This window comes from Leiobunum rupestre, chromosome 4 (genome assembly GCF_980474605.1).
Source record: "Leiobunum rupestre chromosome 4, qqLeiRupe1.1.hap1, whole genome shotgun sequence".
In the NCBI taxonomy this organism is placed as follows: Eukaryota; Metazoa; Arthropoda; class Arachnida; order Opiliones; family Sclerosomatidae; genus Leiobunum; species Leiobunum rupestre.
Window position 1 is genome coordinate 41,782,727 of NC_143387.1, and position 22,063 is coordinate 41,804,789.

General features: G+C 36.3%; 1 protein-coding gene across 3 annotated transcripts; it reads left to right on the forward strand.

Annotated features, from left to right (window-relative positions):
* Nucleotides 1-4,699: 4,699 nt before the first annotated feature.
* On the forward strand, nucleotides 4,700-21,831 carry LOC149947842 (protein-lysine N-methyltransferase SMYD4-like). 3 transcript variants are annotated; one of them, XM_090171795.1, is made up of 15 exons: nucleotides 4,700-4,876; nucleotides 4,950-5,091; nucleotides 5,155-5,262; nucleotides 5,324-5,562; nucleotides 5,936-6,065; nucleotides 6,149-6,273; nucleotides 6,334-6,439; nucleotides 6,645-6,705; nucleotides 6,774-6,901; nucleotides 8,294-8,706; nucleotides 8,768-9,135; nucleotides 10,378-10,491; nucleotides 10,576-10,753; nucleotides 13,548-13,707; nucleotides 21,560-21,831. In XM_090171795.1, exons 1-14 carry the CDS (start codon nucleotides 4,734-4,736, stop codon nucleotides 13,690-13,692), a joined length of 2,400 nt encoding a protein of 799 aa, XP_090027921.1. In that variant the 5' UTR covers nucleotides 4,700-4,733; the 3' UTR covers nucleotides 13,693-13,707; nucleotides 21,560-21,831. The 3 variants fall into 3 exon arrangements, with proteins under 3 accessions (XP_090027921.1, XP_090027920.1, XP_090027919.1); XM_090171794.1 differs by lacking the exon at nucleotides 21,560-21,831 and adding an exon at nucleotides 17,402-19,020; XM_090171793.1 differs by lacking the exon at nucleotides 21,560-21,831 and having other exon boundaries at nucleotides 13,548-14,849.
* Nucleotides 21,832-22,063: the final 232 nt, after the last annotated feature.

Genomic DNA, 22,063 nt, shown 5'->3' on the forward strand with positions numbered 1-22,063 from the left:
AAAGTTATTAATCTATATTGCAAGCTCAGACTCCACAAATTAGCGAGGGACAAAAATCTAGAAATGAAGGGTCAAGCCATCAGACTTAAATTGTCAAAACTTATTTTATTTCAAGGACAATAGCTACATACCTTTAGTAGAATCATTATTAATCCAAGGTAGAATCATCCATTTCATCAAAATTCCATTTACTTTTGTTTACAATTTAGAATCTCAGAATATTCCCATAACAAGCCATAATCACAACAAGCGGGATACTCGGATAGTAGTACAGGAGTTACTTAAGCCTTTGACAAAATATCATTTCGCAATTAGAATTTTTTGTTTTTAATTATAAGATCATCTGCTGCTTTTTTTTGGGTTTTGAAAGAATTAATTGACTTATTTAAAAATTATACTAAAAATTTACCTTATTTTAAATTCTCACAGGCAAAATATTCGCGAATCACGTCAGAGTACCTAAAAGATAACAAACACGAACATGTGTGACGTGTCACGTGATGATTTTTTATTTTCTTGCCTAATCGACAGGCGTCGCTTAAACGTGGTACCACAGGAATACGGAACAAATACTGGTTGTCTGCTAGCTATCGCTCCCGTATATTTTTGGCAAATCAAACTCCGCGTAAGGTGTCTATTTCTTTATTATGTCTATGGTTTTAAGTTCGTATTAAAGGCTACCTCCGCAGAGCGAGGAATATGACCTTGACTTCGAGTACCCCAGCTCCTATATACGCGTGGCGTGGTCGATCTTATGATACGTTACAAGATTGTCCGTCTCATATCACGATATTATTAATTGGAAACCATTAATGGATTGTATATAAACCGTTTTGGGCTTATAATATTTTTACTAAATTGAAAAACATAAATGTTTTGATTTTATCGACATAATGGTTTATGAAATTTAAATAAACCAAAATGCATTTTCCATCGGGGTCACGTCAGTAGTTGACAGTTATAACCTCAATGGGATTTTAACCCGGGCATTCCGGAGGAGCTCTAGCTGCATCAGCTAGAGAAACAGGTTATTGAAAGAATGAATAATATCAAAACCTACTTAAATAAGGCTCAATATACTGATGTTATCATAAAAGCATCACCACGAAAGTATACTTAAAGGGAATTACATTGAATTCAGCTTTGATTAAGCATTGTTTCGAACTTCCATCATGGACACAAAATTTAGTACTTCCCAATCTAACATGGTGGTACTCAGAGTAAGCTCTTCCTCGCTGAAATTGTTGAAAATGTTTGCTGGGCTCTCCATCTTACAGATTTTAGGGGTGTACTGTTTACACGTTACCCGTGCGCGTGACTCCATCAATCAGAAGATCAATGAGATATTCGCATCCAAACATTTCGACCCCTTTCCCATTCTTTAACTACTTCCCTAAGATTGCCAACACATCAAAATCTTAAAAGAGGATCATAAGGTACGAAGAAGCATATGAAGAATTTTGCTTGCCTATTTGGCACCAATTTCTTGAAATTTGCTTGTTGGCCGACAAAATATAACTATTTGCTTTGTTATACATAGAAAGGAGATGGGGTTACATATTTGGATTACTAATTTCCAGTTTAATTATTCTACAATGGTGTCTAATATCTTAAACGAATGGCATTGAAGAACGCCTTTAGAAACGTTAAATAAAAAAACAATTTTATAACAATTAAGTGTTACAAAAACCAAACGTTGTATCTCAATATAGTAAAAACTCACGTTTTGACCTTTAGCGGTTAAACCGTAATTACCGTACCATTGATGACCAAGCACCATCGGAAAATAATTTATGCACGGCCAGAGACCTTTAAAATGGCGGCCATCTTGGATCTTAAATGAACTTTTTTTTTACTTCTTTTTCTTCTGGAATAGCTTTATATATATTGTAGAACAAGTGGGGAAAGTCCCGTGTTTGTATCACAAAGTGCAGTGTAATTTTGTACACCACCCGACAACAAAATTGCTAAATAGTCGTTACTAGCATTTTAAAAAGTTGGTTTAATGAACTTAAACACAATTTATAGTGCTTAAACCTAAATATTCGTGATCAGCGTCTTCAGTTATAGTAGAAACGACACAAAATTCTGTGCCCCTAAGTATCTTCACGAAAATTCAGCGCAATTTCGGAAAACGCGCGTGCAATTCAATTTACTGGGTGGGGTGTTACAAAATTAGTCTTATACACCGTTTGCCCCCACTTATGTCGTAAGACTGATATGTTTCGGAAAGAACAAGTTCAGAGCTATCGAATGGTGCTTTTTTCAGCTTTGTACCTTATAGGTCGCTTATTAGTCGTTTTCGGTGATGACGTCATCAGTCTTATATGACGTATTCCCCCACTTTCTTTATAAGACTTGATGCTTTCTCCTTGTATACCCAAATGGCTAATAGATAGGCCAAGTTTTGATCGTGTACCTTATAGGTTGCTTAATGGGTCTCCGAATGTGACGTCACGTAGCTTATAATTCCCAAAAGCCCCCACTCCGGCCCGTAAGACTTGCAGATATTGGGTACACGTCAGAAGGGTTTTTCAAAAAAGTAATTACCCACCGTGTACCTTATCACTTGCTTATTTTGGCATGGGCTCTTGGACTAAAAGTCATATGAAGTAATTGAAGATGGAGTCCAATTTTCGCGATTTACCGCTAAAACCCATTTTCCTAGTAATTCAGCATTTCTCAAAGGAAATCTTAGTGTAAAAAAAATCTCTTATTCCGAGATTAACTATATAAAATATTTACTATAATATGAAATGATAACTTTATTTCTTTCCCAGATCTCTCTTTACAATGTGAAAAAGCGCAGTTTTTAACCATTTTTGCGGATATGCTTTTAGACGCAAAAATTTAAACACGAAAAGACCACCGCTGCGCACGACGTGATGCGCAATGGATCGCCTTTTTTTCCCTCTTCGAAATTCGCGTCGTAGCCATGGCGACAATGTTTAATGCGTTTGTCAGATGGCGCGTACATCGCGATTCCACAGTAATGTCAACCTTCTAGCTCGCCTGTTTCCCTTGGGATTGGCGGAAAGGGCAGTGCTTCTAGTCTCATTTCTATTTCTATGGTTGCGGCACGACCAACTTCGATCACACGCTGCCGCGATAGCGCGTGATCGAAGTTGGCCGTGGTTGCGGTAAGGCGCAAACCATGGAGCGAATTTTTTCTGAGTTCCGGCAGGAAGTGGGTAAACGCTATCGGCAACGCTCGAGAGAGTGATTTCGAATCTAGGGTACGAGTTTAAATTATCTTTGCTAAAATAATGGCCGTCGGTTTATCAGACGTAGAGCTAATGGACGCTTCAATAAAAGATACTCGGCTTCTACTCCGTTCTCCAAATTCATCTGGGAAGGAGCTATTACCGGTCGGTCGGTTAAACGGTTAGAATGGCTAGCCAATTGGAGACGCGTTTTTGCCCTCATGAGAATTTTGCGTCAGATAAGAAATGCGTCGGCTCACGTGAATAAGGAACATACTAATGTTAATTGTCGATAATATATTTTAAGGTAAAATATATAATGTTACTAAAACTAAGTATAAAAAGATGATATTGTTATTATTATCATCCTCTTATCAAAAATATATATAAAAACCATGGTTTTTAAATACTTTTTATATATATTTTCGCTCTTATGGTATAAATAATTAAAATTATATGTAATATTTTTATAATACCGGGCAATTTTAAATTTTCTCATGGAGGCAGAGTTAATTCATTTCGTATAAAATTATCTTTTGGAAAAAGATGAAAACTCATTCATTTAGAACTAAACATATTACTTTTGCAGTACGGTATGCAACAAGTGTTTCCTTTTAACCAGGTAACGTTTTTGGCATGTTAAAGCTTAGCAAAAAACCGATGTTACGTTCGAGCAAGTTTCCAGCTTTCTAATATTTCAACAAGCACTATATAAATAATAACTTATGAGTCCTGGATGTCGGAAATATTACTTCTTGGCAATTTCTGGGAAGATGTTTTATTTAAGCGCCTAATGGCATTATCGGCATTTGAGATTCGATGACGTCAAATATTACGTAGGGTACGGAAGAAATAGAGCTAGTGGCATACTTATGAGTAATTATGTTACATATGCTATGGCTAAGCGTTGCCCTTCAATAAAATTTTTGAGCGGTGGCGCGTGACCAACGTCCGCTGCCAACGTCTTGATAACTTAGCCCCTCCCATCCTAGCGACTGAGGTAGTTCGATCATGGAAGAAATATGATTCGATATTTTTGGTTGAAGTTGAAATGAATACATTCATGGTTCAATGTTATATTTACTTATGTTATTTTCTTCTTCTCTCTCTATTGTTTTATGTGAGTGCTGTTTTCGTTTATTTATGATGTGCATATATAAGTCCACCGGGCTTCATACGCCGAGGGGTCGGACATTTGCCTGTTTTGTGTACAGGATTTTGATTTTTTTTTAAATCCAGGATTTTTTATTGTGGATTTGTCATACAAAGTCTATGGGAGCAAAATTCTTGGATTTTGGATTTGCGGATTTTTTTCCAAATTTTGTACGGGATTTTTCCAAATGACCGACCCCTCGTCATACGCAGATTATGGTTGAATAAATAGAAGTATTTCACACAAAATTCAAATATACCGCCAGTTTTCAGGCGTACGAAAATTTATTTCTGTAATCGATAATATTTTGGCTTTGGTACGATAATTTGAGTTTCTCGAACTGGCAAGCTCGCTGTAGCCATGTTAACAAAATTGAAATGGCAGCCGCGAACTCGAGTTGGCAATGTCTTTTGGAAGATATTTCAGGAAAAATAAGTAAAAATAAAGGTTTTTCTAGATTTGCAAGGTTAAAAACTAATGAAGAAAAGATTGAGTTTTGCTTGAAAGATGACTATATTAAGTAAATTATAATAGTTTATATAAACCACCTAAGCCTTAAACCCCAATTAAAAATTTTTGGATTTCAATTTCAGGATAAAAATTTTGAAATGGCTTCGTGTAGTTGGATCTTCACGTCACAAAAAGCATTGGGAAAAGTCAGCTGAACTTCGAATTGAGGGAAATGCTTGTTTTCAAAGAAAAGAATATGAGAAGGCGTTGGAGTTGTACACTAAAGTATGGATTTGCTATTTTAAAAGATGACGAAAGATTATCTCAATTTTTAGTGTCTATCTTTAGAGCATATTAAATGCACCATTTAATTTGCAACAATCAAAATCAGGTGATGAGCTAGCATTGGCTTATGGGAACAGATCCGCAGCCCTTTTTTTCCTTGACAAATACTCGGTAATCTCTTATGACAATAGGAAATAAAGGGCAGTTTTATTAACTCTATCTTATTATTTAGAATTGTTTGGAAGATATTAATAGAGCAATAGAAAATGGGTATCCCAAAGATTTATCTTACAAGTTGTATTTTCGGAAAGCCCAATGTCTTTCCAAAATTGGTCCGAGAAGTGCTGCTTTAAAAGCGCTAGATGAAACACTTCTACATATTAAAAATGCCAAAATTGAATCCAAGAAATTAGAAAAATACATACGAGAATCTGAAGAATTAAAAGCAACATTAATAGAATTTGCTGAGGAGTAAACATCGATTTCATGTCATTTTCCTTGTCCACTCTGAGCTTGCTCCAAAAGGTGTGATGTCACCAGATTATCTTATGTGGGAGTGCTCTGTAAATTGGAGCATATAAATACTCTAACGCTAAATTACACAATAGTTCAACTGCTATGGTTATCTAGAATATGGTAATTAAATGGCTAAGCCAATCAATAGAGTGTTTTGCGAGGGAGACGTTTTGAACTCGTACCAGTAGTGAGCTAAATGGAACAAGAGAATCTTTACCAGAGCAGAATGTGACTAGAAACAAAGCTCTATGAGAGCAGGCTGAGAGCTTGACAGGAAAACGCCATTAGTTTTGTATGTATGAATGTTAATTTACATTTTTTACTTTAGCAAAGATAAAAAATTTACTGATAATGAAGACAATGTACCTCGTTTGGCCTATGGTTGCCAATCAACATTAGCATTTGCTTCATCAGCTGTAGATACAAAATACTCAGAACATAAAGGAAGATATATTGTAGTATGTAGGAGCAATTATAATTCAATATAATATTTGATATTTTAAACTTAATTTTAAAGTTTTCCTTTCATTAAAATTTTCAGACTAATAGACCCATTAAAGCTGGTGACACATTGATAGTTGAAAAACCATACACATCAGTTTTATTACCCAACCATTATTCCACACATTGTCATCACTGCTACCTCAAACTCGACGCAGCTATTCCGTAATTATCTATCATAGTAATTTTTTTAAGATATATGTATTGAATTTTTGTTGAAACAAGGTGCTATCAGTGTTCTCAAGTTCGATATTGCTCAACAAATTGCGTTAATGAGTCTTTTCGCCGGTATCACAAATGGGAATGTGGCAATCTGGATACTTTACATTCCGTATGAACTATGAAACTAAGTTTGTTTCAGTTGCGCTTACCATAGTTGTATACCCTCTTTAAAGGGCAATGCAACTTGGTGGGTGGAACGCTTCTGCCTGTCAGGTTGTGTTTCCCACTAACCTCTCATAAGAAGTGCCACGCAAAGTTCATTTGAAATAAATGGTATTGTTCCATTATTATTTTTAACAAGTTAAAATATTTAGGTAGGAATTGCACACTTAGGCTTCAGATTACTAGTTGTCACTGGACTTCAGAATCTCATTGGTACTCTAATTAGACCATTGGCAATAGTTTTTTTTTAATATTATTAATTTGAGTTGAATCAATTTCAGATTTTTATGGGCAATCTCTTGAATCACTGAATCGTCATGTTCCCTATGACAACAGCTATTATAATGTCTTCCATTTAGTTACTCATGCTGATTTGTTACATATTGAAGATTCCTTCCAATATGCTCTGGTAAGATATTTTTCATATGGTTCTATCTGTATGTTCAACCAGTAATTTGTTTAGGGAACACCCAAGATATAATTTCCTTTGGGTGGGATGTGGGCAAATCAAGGTCTTCCCCGAAACCCCATATTAAAATTAATTTTTGAAAATGAATAGTGTTTTTGATCCCAATATTGGCAAAAATATTTTTTCATATCACCGACAAATTCTACATTAGTTTTTTCTAATTTATTTAAGCTTACAACGATCTCATAATTAATGTATTGTTCACTCAAGCTCCTGAGAAACAATTTCCATGCTAATTTACATTGCATAAGCAAGAATATTTTGTCCAATTTAATGTTATTATCGTTTTAGGATATAGAATTTAAATTGGCAATCCTGTTCTTCAGTTGATGACCATGACTTAGACACTGGACCAAAAATGCTTGATTTTTCTTTGTAAATTAACATGTGCTGCGTTCAGTAAGTCTCAACGGCAAAGAAACTATTTTCTGGTAAAAAATATTTTTGGGTGACTTCATTGAGCAAATTAGGTGACGATGGAACCAAAGCGAAAAAACCGTACACAAAGTTTATTTAATACAGCCATGGTTATTTTTTTATAGTTAGCTTGAGTGAACAATATGTCTGAATTTGAAATGGGGTTCTTGCACACATTGCTATAACTGCATGTCTTGAGCAAACCGCCTCTTTTACATCCTTTTTTAATATAACATGTAGATGTGTTTCACACAAATTGAATTTTAAGTCTTCAATTGTGCTCATGTAATTGTCTGTTATAACAAATTGAAAGTGACCTTCACTAAACAGCAACTATCACTTTGTAGTTGGCTCTAATGCCAGGAAACATTCACTAGCCATTCCTTTCACGGAGCTCACATATATTCAATCATTTCTATTCCCTCATATCAAGTCTTAGCCTCTCCTTTTAGCTTGTAGCTCATTCACAACAATAAGAAGCGTATTTCTTTTCTCGACTTTTCATAGCCACATATTGGTTGTTCAGTTTGTTAATCCTGATTTACACGATGCATGGTGTTCATTATTTTGCAGTTGTATAACCATTTAAACTTTGAAATTATTTCATTATGCACCATTAGCATCCTCCTTTTGTTGATTTGTCTGGCTGTACCTAAGTCAGTCATCAGAGATTAATTTTTATGGGTATTTGACCAAATTTTCTTTTACAATTAAAGGGGATAAACTTTCGCCCCCCCCCCCCCCCAGCCAGTCCGAATTTTGATTTAGATTTGTGGCAAAGGTTGGATGAGAGAGACCAAGACCAATAAATTTAATTTGCTCTAATATTTTAATTTCAAATAACTTACACTCTGGTTTCTTCCTCTTAATAATTCTTAAACTCATTTTAAACAAATTAATATTTTACTTTGGCAGACAGCAACCCTTATATTACTGCTTCTTGAACGTATTGGTTTTGTCACATCAAATAGTAAAGATGATCAAGGAGAAGATAGAATGAAAGATGGAATCGTGAACTCCATGCGCCAGATGGAGCTCTCTCCAATAGTTCTTCGCAAATCTGTTGCCTCTCCTTCATTACCCTCCAAAAATTTTGATTCTGTTCCAACCCAGCGTCCAGATTCATTAAGACTTTACCTTGGTTCTCTAATTTTACGTCACATACATCAACTTGTGTGCAATGCTCATGCAATTACTTCCCTTTTAAAATTTGGATCTGGTTCTGTTACCAGTGGCGTTGTTAATCAGAAGCAAGTTAGAATTGCAACCGCTATTTATCCAACTGCTAGTTTAATGAATCATTCCTGTGATCCAACTATAATCACCAGGTCAGTTTTTTCTTATTATAGTCCATTTATGCAATTGATTTTAATTGTATGCTTTTTCTAGCTTCCATAAAGACATCCTTATAGTAAAAGCAGTAAAAAATGTGGCGGCAGGTTTAGAAATATACAACTGTTACGGCCCTCATTTCAAAAGAATGCCTAAGGAAGAAAGGCAAAAGGCTTTGAAGGAACAATACGGTTTTATGTGTGATTGTCAAGCATGCACCACTGAGGAAGAAAGGGAGCAAAGATTTCAGGGCTTAAAATGTGGGTCTTGCACTGGACCTTTGCGATTACCTGACGTAAATAATCATACTAGTTGTATGGACTGCAACATAGAACAGGAGTGTGGAATGCAACTTCAAAAAGCATTTGCTGCTCATGACTTGTTTGTTCAAGGATTGCAGCTGGCAGCGAGGGGAAATTTTATTGGTATGATAAACGATTCAGCGTATAACCCGGCTCCTCACTGAAAATTATCGCTTATACCATGTGGTCTAAAACTTATCACTTGTGGGTCTTGGTGGTCTCTGAAATAACTATTCCAATATGTCCTAATACTATAGCTCTTTGAATAGCAAAAATGGTGTTAATTCTTTGGAAAAGTAAATCTAAGATGACAAGGATAAATATAGTTATGTAACGTCGGGTAGCCAGAAATATATTAAGGGGAGTGGTTAGCTTTGCCTCTCAAGAGATGCCAAGTTCGATACCAGCTTAAGGCACTGGGTGAAAACTGAACAACCCCTGTGTAGATTTGGTTATCTCCCTGCTATTTAAAGGGGTTTTCCTTGGACATCTTGGTTTCGTCTTTCCATAAAAACTTATCAAAGTTAACAGTATAAGTAAGTGTACGGAGCTGTTCGCTCACATGGCATGAAGGGCTTGTCACCACCCTAAAACACAATATAACCAAGCCATCTCGAATAATGACATTAAAAGTCACTAGCGGACTTGGGCCTGTGTGGTGCCTTGGGTATTAGCCTAGCCGATTATAGAAGTGGATTCCTTCATTGAGCATTAAAGGGGCTCCAAAGCTCGGTGGCAAAAAAAAAGAAAATTGAGCATGGTTTTCTCTCCCCCCCCCCCCCCAACCCCTCACTTGGCCTTGGCAGAGGCGGGCAGAGTCAACCGTAAATTTCGCACTTTACTGACTTTACACATATTGCCACCAAACTTGGAGCCCCTTTAATGTTAAATTTGGATTTTAATAACTCATTTACCATGACGTATAGAAAGGTGCACCTATTTTAGATGTTAAACTTGGGTTTGGGTTTTCCTATCTTAGCTTTTGGCAGTGCATGAAAATGTTGGAGTTTTTCTCCCTGCTATCAAAGGGGTTTTCAACTTTCCATGAAACAGCTTTGATTAGCATAATTGAATCACTATATTAGCAGAGGACCCACTAAACAATGAACCAACAATTTGAATACAATTACATTCAGGTCTGTATTAAGGCATTCGAAATAAATGGTTTTTCATTTTTTTAATATTATTAATTCAAGTCAAAAAGTAAGGTCTGAATTTTTTAGGGGCCCCAAATTCTAATTTGCACAGGGCCCCCAATAGTGTTAATCTGGCCATGATTAAACTTAGCTGCATATGGGATAAGGGTTTTTTTTTACGTTATATATCTCTTAAAGAAACAATTTCAGTGCTATCAATTTATTTCAGATGCTCTAGATAGGCTTAGACGATGTCTAAAGATGAGAGAGAAAGTTATGTACAAACATCATCGACAGCTTGCTGAAGTACAAGATCAAATTGCACGATGTTATGCTTCTTTAGGTAATTTTTCAGAAGATGGGATTATTTATATAATACACCATTGTAAAAGGTTTGGAATTATCTGCAATAATTTATTTTTTATAGGAGAGTATTGTTTGGCAGTGGAATTTTTAAGGCCAACTTTAGAAGCAACTGAAGCAACCTATGGGGAGAACAGTGTGGAATTGGCCAATGAATTACAAAAATTCACAGACTTACTGTTAAATGCCATTTTACAATTAGCAAAAGAAGGTTACAGTCTGAAATCTAGCACTGAAGTTGGGTAAGAATCAGGAACATCTCATTCTTAATGTTTTGCTCAGTTGGTCGCAAGCATATTGTTTCATTTTAAAAATTTCTCATTTTCATTGAATTTTATATTAATTTTGGTTGCGCCTGATAGACCTTGTCACGTAGATGCCGAGGGTATTTTTATTTTGATTATGTAATTTTAAAAATTTCTCATTTTTGGGCATTTTCACGTGTTTCGTTGTACTTATTTCCGTCGTGTGTTCGCCGACACCACAGTTTCGGTGTCCTAATAATTTCCACTTGATATTCCCGTACATTCAGTGGCGGCGCTAGGGGGTAGGCCAGGTAGGCCACTGCCTACCTTAAACTTTTGAGGGGCCCCAAAATCACCCTATAAGGAGCCCCAAATGGATCTAGAAAGGGTCTCAAAATTGTCCCAAGAGATAAAATTATTTATAAATAACAATGAAACAAATGTCGATAATGTATTTAGAAATTTTTGAGGTATCTCCTAGTAATTAAAACCAGTTCTGTTATATTTGGACTCGTTTTACTGTTTTTAGAATTTTTTGTTCGTCATGTACATCACTACATTATTTTATTGAAGCATTTCGTTGGGGAAAGGGGGGTCCCGGGTCGGGGGCCCATTTATTTGGATTGCCTACCCTAGCGAAAATTCCTGGCGCCGCCACTGCGTACTTTATAAAATCAATTACAGTTTTTGTTCATTTTCTAGGTGTTTTGTATTTTTGGGCCACAAACGCTTTTTTCTGGTTGATATTAAACGTATATACTTGATGCGTAAGTCTTGGTACTGTCCTCTAGGTCGCGTTATAGATGGCCCATCGCTTTTTTTAGTATGGGGTTGGGGAGTGCGTCAGGCGCCAATACGGGGAATTTAGTAACGTCTATTACGTGTTTTGGAAGCAAACCTGTTCTCATTTTTGTTACTATTTAAGTTGATACGATTTCACTAATTACGATGCCACTAGGTACGATTACAGAAGGCCCACCGTCAATGCTCGGAATGGGGCTAGGGCGCGTCAAAAAAGTGGTGTCGACGGATACACGATGGAACTATTTTTTAGAAAAACGTTACTAATCCCCTAAAATGACTACTTTTTAAAATTTAAGTTAATTAAAAAATTATCATTTACGGCCCAAAAAAAATAACTTCGTAATCTGCGCGACATTCTTCGCAAAAAAAAAACCAAAAAACGGTAATCCCCTAATTACTACTTTTTTAAAATTAAATATAACCCAGCGTAAATATAATTACATTAAAAGTCGCTTGTTGACTAGGGTCTATGGTGGTGCTTAGTATTTTTATTAAAAATTCCCAGTAGCACAAGCAAAATTGCTGCCTCCTCAGATGTTCAGAGTTCCTAGAGAAGGATAGAATTTATCTATTCAGGAATTCATACCTCGAACTTGGAATGGTTATCTCGCCCGATTTCTGTCTCTATCTAGGGGACAGTTTTTTTCCATCATTTTGACGTCAGAGCATACGTGTTTTCTCATACGATTTTCAATGGTATTAAATCCTAGTTTCAGATAATATCATCCCCCAGTGTCGAAAAAGGGTTCTAACATCTTTTTGCTTTTCCCTTCGCTATCCCCGTATTGATAGCGACGGTCACCTCGTAATTCGAACTTCGCGGTTCTCAAGGGCATTCTAACTGCTGACAATTTTGACAGCGCTAACAATGCCGGATTTAATCCTTCCACATGGAGATCGAGCTGACCCGTCGCTATCAATGGTGGGGTTTCAAACCCTAAATTTCTAAATGGCCGGGGAGTCGAACAACAAAAAACTACAGTTGTAAAAACTCCTAAAGAGGGGAGACGCGTGCGAGGGGGCGATTTTTTTTTCTCATACACGTCACTGAAAACGGTCCCCGAGATCTTATCATAGGGAATACGGCCGGATAACCATTCCAAGTACGAGGTATGAATTCCTGATCTATTGTAACGTTTTTCTAAAAAATAGTTCCGTCGTGTATCCGTCGACAACACTTTTTTGACGCGCCCTAGCCCCATTCCGAGCATTGACGGTGGGCCTTCTGTAATCGTACCTAGTGAAATCGTATCAACTTAAATAGTAACAAAAATGAGAACAGGTTTGAAGCATTTAATAGACAGGAAAAGGTACAAGAGTTTCAAGGGTTGGGTGAATGCACCGAAGCCGCAGCTTTCAAAAATTCCAAAAACAAGTGTTTCCTTTGATGTTTACTCCTGGTTCTGATTCCCCGTATTGGAGCCTGACGGCGCCGCGCACTCACTTCGCTCAAGCGCTGGGGGCGCGCGGCGCCTCCCCAACCCCATAAAAAAAAGCGATGGGCCATCTATAACGCGACATAGAGGACAGTACCAAGCCTCACGCACTACGTATATACTTTTAATATCAACCAGAAAAAAAGTGGCCCAAAAATACAAAACACCTAGAAAATGAACAAAAACTGTAATTGATTTTATAAAGTACGGGAATATCACGTGGAAAGTATTAGGACACCGTAACTGTGGTGTCGGCGAACACACGACGGAAATAAGTACAACGAAACACGTGAAAATAGCCAAAGTATGAGAATTTTTTAAAATTACATTAAAAAATTAAATAATCATTTGCGGCCAAAATAAAAAATACCCTCGGCATCTACGTGACAAGGTCTATCAGGCGCAACCAAAATTAATATACAATTCAATGAGGTCGCTGTAGTTCACTTCACCCGAATCATCTTGTATTATAAGGGTTAATTTGGGGGTTTTGATTTTTGAGCGGTTTTGGTGTACATAATTTAATTTCATTTTTATTTATCTATTTAAAGGCAGTTGATGAAAGAAGCATTGGATACAGTTGACAGGGCCGAAAAAATATTTATGCTTCATTACGGATCACACCATGAGTCAGTCCAAGAATTACGATCCAAACGAGATGAAATTACCAAACTAATGAAACCTAAAAATTCTTAAATCAAATACTGACTAGTAAATATTTCCTTTTTTAATTTGTCTGTATAATAAGATAGTTTAAATATCTTCCACTGTCTATTGGCTTTAAAAAGATGTTTCATAGCTAAAACACAGAATTCCACAATTACTTTTGCGCACAACAGAGGACTTTTTTAGTTAAGTGGGCACATTGGCCTTGTGGTCCCTAAAACACTATTCGAACCACTGGTCGCCTAGCGTGATCAGCCCAGTGGGATGTGGCCCACCTAGCCACATTACCATCCACTTTTGTTGAAATTGTGCATAAAACTGTAATTAGTTGGACATATCCATTTAGCCTTTTCTGTTTATAGAGCCACATAGCGGCCAACGCCAGAGTCAAAAACCGCTGGATTTTCGTGTGCTATAGGCAGACAGACAGCTAAGACAATTTGTGATTTAAGGCTTGCGTAGCAGACGAAAATCCAAAAGTTTATGAACTTCTCACGTTGGCCGCTACGTGGGTCTAAATAAGCTGAAAAAGTTCATTCTTCACGTGCAAAGTTTTAGTGAGAGCTTTTCACGGCAGAGACTTCGTTGCCCCTTTGCGTCCGTTCGTTTTCGCATTTCACGTAGCCTTCGTTAGAGGGCGTTTTTCTTTGATGATGTCCACCCGTGACTAGCTCTTAGTAAAATGTTTGTTAAAATATAGACTTTAGATAATAGATAGATAATTTTTCAGCTAGTCATTTACTAGGTGTCACTGAATTATTTTGGGTTTAATGATATTCTCGCGCAAAGTTTCTCGAGCAGTTTTCTCAGTAAATAAATTATCTGAAAAAAAAATTAAAATTGCGCCTTTTTCCCCAAGAAAATAGAGAGCAACAGAAATTTTATAATAATAATCAGCTAGGCTAATACCCAAGGCACCAACTTAGGCCTAAGTCATCAAGCGACTTTTAAAGCCATTAATTCAGGTGGCCGGGTTACAATTCCTAGGAGGGTGGTGGCAAGCCCTTCATGCCACGCAAGCCAACATCTCCCTACACTAACTATTACTAGATGTTGACAATGGGAGGAAGTATGAAAGTAGCCCAAAATCGCGTGATATAAAAGTTTCGCCCTATTTCGTCACTAACGAGGAGACTACCCAAGGTGATAATCACTGATTTGGTTGAAACTAGGTGGGTAACTTGAAATTTCACCAAGGGAAAAGTTGCAATGGGCATTAGTTTTGCCATCTCAACCGAAAATGTTTTTGACAACACAGTATTGTCCCATTGAAAATAACAATTGATCAATTTTTACATATTTTGATCAAATTGACCAAAATTCATCAAAATATCATAAAATTCATTTTATTTGTCAATTTTGATATATTTTTTTTGGTTTTGAAATTTGAAATTTTTTTAGAAGTGCTCAGATTCCCATGTTATTTTCAATGAGAAAATATACATACTGTGTTGTCAAAAACATTTTCGGTTGCCATGGCAAAACTAATGCCCATTGCAATTTTTCCCTTGGTGAAATTTCATGTTACCATAAGGTCTACATACCCACCTATTTTCAACCAAATCGGTGATTATCTCCTCGGGTAGTCTTCCCGTAAGTTACAGCGATTTACTGCTTGTAGTATTCATACGCGGTAAAGCGGTCTCAATCGTCTGCTATAATATCTGATGTTGCTTAGGTTGTCTACTATGTGGAGACTTGGCCTTGCTTTTCATGGATGGAAGAGTGTTGTGCAGGGTTCGAAAACAAAAAACCCGACCCAAAAAACCCAGTGGGTTTTTTTGGACCCACCCACCCCAAAAAACCCACCTAAAACCCCACTTTGAAATTTCATATTTTAATGACAAGGGGCAATGACACTTAAATATATATATATACCCCTATAAATTACTATATATATTGCACACCCCTATAAATTACTATATATATTGCACACCCCTATAAATTACTATATATATTGCACACCCCTATAAATTACTATATATATATATATATATATATATAGTAATTTATAGGGGTGTGCAAAATATTTGGTTAGACCAAATAATTCGATCGAATACCAAATCGAATATAATCGAATAGCAGTTGGGAAGGTTCGCGAATATTCGTTTTTCTTGATTGGAATTTTTGAGTTGACTAAATTATTGGTTTAAAATTATATAAATTTAATTAAATATTATTTTTTATTTGTAATAAAAGATCAGCTCCTTCGTTTTTTACATATATTTAAAAACTCGAGATTTTGATGAAGTGTTTGCAAAGCATGAAAAATATAGCAGATCCTTTGATTTTAACTGTAGTTAGTAGTTACTAAAGAATAAAAGTTGCTAGCTGACTTGGACCTGGCGTAGTTAAACTTTAAAAATGTGTATTTTAAATTTTGTTTGTAAAAGTTTTCTTTGAAAAAGTTTAGTTTTATAGTTTAAATTTATTAAATAAAATATAAATTATATATTTGGTTTAGTATTTTACTATTGCAAGTAAAATGAACAGTGATTTCAATTACTTTTTTATTTTTTTGACAAATATGCAAACTATTTGGTTATTTCAAAACCAAATACGTCGAATTATTTGGTATTCGAAATACTATTTGATCAGTTAACTGGCTTAAAATTTTGTTCTAAAAATATTCGACCAAATTATTGAACGTTATAAATATTCGATTTGGTATTTGACGTGCCTTGAAAAAATATTTGATATTCGATTCGATCCCCAAAAAATGGTATTTGTACACCTCTAGTAATTTACAAAGTTAACCGGCTTGTTAACTTAATAGTTGAGAATTGAGACTTATGACTTCAGATTTCTACCAGTCCTTTGGTTCAGCTTTGCAGCCTTTGCAGTATCTGTACACGCTTACGAGCTTTTCAGATTTTTCTGACACAAAAAAAAAGTGAAGCAGTCTACCTAGCAGACGATATCTAGTCCCTACGAAAATTAATTTAAGAGATTATAGAATGGTTAGTTAATTTCCGATGAAACATTTCCTTTTAAATTATAAATAAAATGTTGTCTTCCTTCATATATTGTCGTGAAATCGTGTAAAAAATAATATTTATTCTCAAAGGCTTAGTTTACAACGTTCGTGACATTCTCGTAAGCCGCCATTTTCAGAAGAATCTTTTTACATTTGACGCTTTTTAGCGAGTTCTCACGAAGAACTCTTCTCAAGAGAAGAATTCTATCTCAGAATTTTGACGCGCCCCTGGCGCGACTACTTTCGCAGCTGACGTCACTAGCCGCTGCTTGTCCATCACAAAGACCATGTTCTTTATGGAGAAACTTTTATGTACGTGATTTTTACCATTGACTCTACGGGGCGTTTCATACTTCCCCCCATTATACACATCTGCTATTACTATCTCGGTATAGGGTAGAGATACACACTTCCGGTAATGTTATCAATTTGGATTAATAGTAGCACTATTAATCTAATATTAATCCAAGTTTTTGACGTAAGCTTCGTCTATTCAACATCATTAACCAGGAGATTAGCACGCTTTTAATCTTCGAGATAGTTTTATCGCCTCTTGGAAGTTTCAGCTTCTATTCCTCTTTTATATTTTCTTTGCTTTTTGGTTTCGCCATTGAAACATAGATAGGTAGCTTCTAAAGCAGAGGCTATTAGTTGTTCCGTATCGTTATTCGTAAATTTTACTTAATAAATAATGATACTTGCATTTTAATTTTAATATTATTTAAGAAAAAACGTTCTTATGACTTTTTAATTTGTCTGTAGCTGACGCTAGATCATAGACGCAACCTCGGAGAAGCTAGCGCCCTTACGCCCCCTCCAATCGTTTCGGTTGCGAATTCATTATATCCCCCAAGCGACGGAAAGCTGACGAAGGGACAATGGTGAAGCGGATGCTAATTTAGCAGGGTTGCCATGTATTTGTCATTCTAATTTATTTGTTGAAAAATGTTGGCAATCCTGTATCTATAACTATTTACTTTTGGAATTGCGTAGTCTGCATTATAGAGTAATTGCAGTGCTACGTCACACGACGTCACTCATACTTTTTCTTATTCATAAAAAATTCGCGCCCACAATGGCGGCTATGGCCAAAGCTATACGGAGTGCTACTACTCTATTCAAAATCGAAATTCAAATTAGCCCTAGGAGGTTATGGTACAAGAGGGCTAGTATCTAGTGCATAGTTTTCATTACATTCCCTATGGAAAACTTGTATTTAGCTTTTTCAGTTACCCCAAGGCCACCTAGCGGTCAACACGAAATGTTTTGTTAGTTCATTTGGAGTTAATGCCTATGAAAATCTCATTGCTCGTCAATAATCTCGAGATAAACTAGGTGGTTTCTTTTCGCCTGTTATTCGAATAAAAGTGTACTCTTTTTACCCTAAAACGTTTTATTCGCCTGTTCGGGGGATGATAATTATTCCGCCCCATAATCTATTCTCTGTTCCGGAGTGTTAGGGCTACTCTTTATACTTCTACTGAAAAGGAGGCATAAAGGAGAAAATATAATTTATCTGCTGAAAAGGCCACAGGCAGCCATTTTGGAAAAACGTTTTTACCCCGACTCGAACTATTCGCCACTGCACAGAATCGGAGTAAAATAACGTCATAGCCTTACTCTTCTTACCCTACTCCGAAATCCTAGAACAAGCTATAAGAAACCATCGCTTGCCATTTTCTGCTTGGCAAACGTTAATAAATAAAACATCTTAAAGCAAATCGCCAATAAGTTATAAAGTGCTTGTTGAAATAATGGAAACTTTTCACCAGTAAACAAAACGTCGTGTTTTTGCAAAGCCTTCAAAAAAAGCTAACTTGTTGCATACCGTACAGGGGTAAAGTTTCCATAATTTCAACAAGCACTGTATAAATAGTGACTTGCAGGTCCTGGCTCTCGAAAATACTACTTCTTGGAAATTTCTTTGAAGATGATTTATTGAAGCGCCTATTCGGCAATGAACGTCAGGAGTTCGCTGCTAGGTGATACTTTTAAGGTTCCAAGATAAAGGGAGTTTGAACTTCCATATTTCAGGTGGATCAACGAATTTCACATTACTGCCATCAGGTTTAAGAGTAGCTAGTAGTCATTAGCGCTATTTACGTCAAAAACAATTCGTAGCTCGTGCTAGCAGATTTTTCGATTTAGTTCCTACTTCCTTTAAGTTATGTTTCGTTGTTTAAATTAATAATTTAAGTCATATGGGCAATAGGTGGGAGGGAATGTTAAGTTTACGCCTAAGCCTAGTCTTATTGAGGTTCAAAGAACACGTTTTAACTTGCTTGCTCACGATTTTTGTTAAAACTTGTACTTTTAACTTTTGGAATGTGATTTGCAAAATAATTATCTAAAATCGAACGACCTAAAAAGGGTTTCGGCTCGAAATGTCAAAATAAATCGGTTTTAAATGTATCACGTAGTTTTGCTCCGTTGTTAAAATAACATTTTTAATATGCAAATTTCATTCCTTCAAAATCAGTGTTCTCGCTACTGAAGAAAATGTATTTTAAACTTGTAGTCTGAAATTTGAAAATCATCGAAATATAATATATGTACGCCTAACGCGATGTAATTTTTGTTGCATTGTTTTTAAAGAGTCTAAAGATAAGTTTTTTCTTGTGGTTCTAAGCAATAATGTTTCCTGCCATATTGATAACTTTCTAAAGCTAAAATGCTTCTAATTTGCATATAATTATTATACGTTGATATTTGTCAGAGCTATTTACAATAAATTTTATTAATATGAAATTAATATGCTGGGGAATTATTTTCATTCTAACGGTGTTTTATTTTCACGCTCTCAAGAGTAATCATAGATTAGGTTTCGTCATTAATGTATCCATTTCAACCATGAATATCGAACTGCATAGGCTGGTTTTAACTTGGGCAAAAACGCCAGCCACAGCGGTGAACGTCGACGCAAAAAAACCCCGTTAGGCCTAATACAAATTTTACTCGTCGAAGCTGAAGCTCGCCGTCGTGCCAGTTTGGTCCTAGTGAAAACCAGCCTTAGGTAGTCGAGCCTCAGTCGCTAGGATGGCAGGGGCCTAGTTATTATGACGTTGGTCACACGCCGCCGCTCTAAAATTGTATTGAAAGGCATCGTTTTGAAACTTGACTAGCTTTCAGTGCCAAGCCTTAGCGCGAAATTTAGTTTATCAAATTTGAGAGCCAGGACCTGTAAGTTACTGTTTATATAGTACTTTAAAATTATTAAATATAAGAGACACGATACTTCATTACAAAAATTTGGTTTTATTATAAAACATTTAAAATTATTTTAAAAATAAAACCAAATTTTGGTCATGAAATATCGTGTCTCTTATATTTAATAATTTTAACGTATTAGTAAACCATGACTTTCAAAAATGTACATATTAATAATTATATAGTGCTAATTGTTGAAATAATGGAAACGAATGGGAAGTTCGGTTTCATCAGTGGTTACCCGGCAACGAAGTTTAGCCCCAGAGTCGGGTCATTTTTATATAGCTCCATCTGTATTCAGATGAGATAACTATGCCTCCTATTTGATCTTTTCCGGCAAAAATGACCAGCATCCACAGATTAATTCGACTAAAGATAATTTAAACTCGTACCCTAGATTCGAAATCACTCTCTCGCGCGTTGTCGATAGCGTTTACCCACTTCCCGCCGGAACTCAGAAACAATTCGCTCCATGGTTTGCGCTTTACCGCAACCACGGCAAACTTCGATCACGCGTGATCGAAGATGGCCGTGCCGCAACCGGAAATGGGTAAACTCTTCGTAACAAAACCGTCAATGGGAAAGCTCCCAGTATTCGAATCTAGGGTACGAGTTTAAATTATCTTTGATTCGACCCTTTCCACCACTCGTTCGCAACTCATGCAGCATAGATTAATTAACGCACAGGTATATTCCAATTCAGGTAAAATGCTAAAACCTTTGCCAATGACGCTCTACCGGCAAGAAAATAATATCAAAGATAATTTAAACTCGTACCCTAGATTCGAAATCACTCTCTTGCGCGTTGCCGATAGTGTTTTCCCACTTCCCGCCGGAACTCAGAAAAAATTCGCTCGATGGTTTGCGCCTTACCGTAACCGATGGAGCCCGATTTTTCTGAGGTCACGTGCCGGAAGAGGGTAAACACTTTGTAACAAAACCGTCAATTGGAAAGCTCTCAGTATTCGAATCTAGGGTACGAGTTTAAATTATCTTTGATTATACTGCCAAAGCAGTTGTCGAAGTTCTGGCAGAAACTTTCGGCAAGGGGCAAGACAGTCGTGGAGGATTTTATGGAAATAAATATTTAGGATGTTAAAATAATCCTAAAAATTTATTATTATTTGTTTATTGTGCAAATAAAAATAATAGTTATTACAAAAATTTAAACTGAGCACAACACATGTCATTACTAAATATGTGAAGAAATATCAGACGATTTTCAGTTTCTATATTTTTCGGTTGCAACTTTCAGCTGTTGTGCAGAGAGAATTTTGAAGGAGCAGACAGCTTTTATATATTCAATTAAAAACTCGGTCGGTAGGCGGCGATACTTGTGAACAAATTTTAAACTACGCCTATTGGATTTATCGATGAGCGTACGCGATTTGTAGCAATATCCTCCTAGTATCCACACACGACGGCCAGGGAGTCAGGGACGTCATTTGGGCGAAAAAAGCTAACGAATAAATTTGCATATAATTTACATTAGGAACGTTTAATTTCATGTATTCATTGTTTTGGCTTGAATGTTATTATTGTAATTGTGGAATAACTATATCGATTAAAAACCCAAAAAATATTAAATTTGGCGCATTTTTGCCCTTTAAAAAGACCTGTTTTCCCAAAAAAAACGTCACAGCGATTTATTGAAACTATTATAAATTAATTAATGATTTATAAATAAGTAATTTTTACGTTTAATATCTTTAGGCGGAATAAAACACGGTAACTGTCCAGCCGTGATCAGGCCCAACAAGAGAATGGGGAAGCCGGTACAATAACCGGGGCCCGTGTTTGAACAAACGAGGTATACTTCTCCCGGGTTTCTCTCCGAAAAAGTGTGACTATCTCCAGTAGAAACGGCTCTTTTGGGGCCCGGGCCCGCTCTACACGATTCATTTCCAGCCCTAGATGAACTAATAGACCTTTCTACGTATTAGCGTATTTATGAACCTTGACCTTTCTATATAAAGTAATATTGACCTTCTTGTTTTGATGTTGCTGCTGCGTCATTGGTGACGTATCGATGACGTTTTACTACGAAAAGTCCTGGACATAAGAGCAAATTTGACGAGGCACACGGTTTTTAAGCATAAACTGAACTGAACTTCTACGAATTTGGTGACGAAAGAGCTACATAAAAACAAGTTCAGCAAGCGTAACTTATTTTATAGAAAGGCCTATTAGATTTGAAAGCACAGAAGTAACTAAGAA

Bases quoted from the DNA above. Each gene is read 5' to 3' on its own strand.
- LOC149947842 (XM_090171795.1), top strand. From the start codon at position 4,734: ATGGCAGCCGCGAACTCGAGTTGGCAATGTCTTTTGGAAGATATTTCA. The intron at 5,092-5,154 runs GTATGGATTTGC...GTCTATCTTTAG, and splicing joins CGTTGGAGTTGTACACTAAA to AGCATATTAAATGCACCATT. The intron at 10,492-10,575 runs GTAATTTTTCAG...TATTTTTTATAG, and splicing joins ACGATGTTATGCTTCTTTAG to GAGAGTATTGTTTGGCAGTG.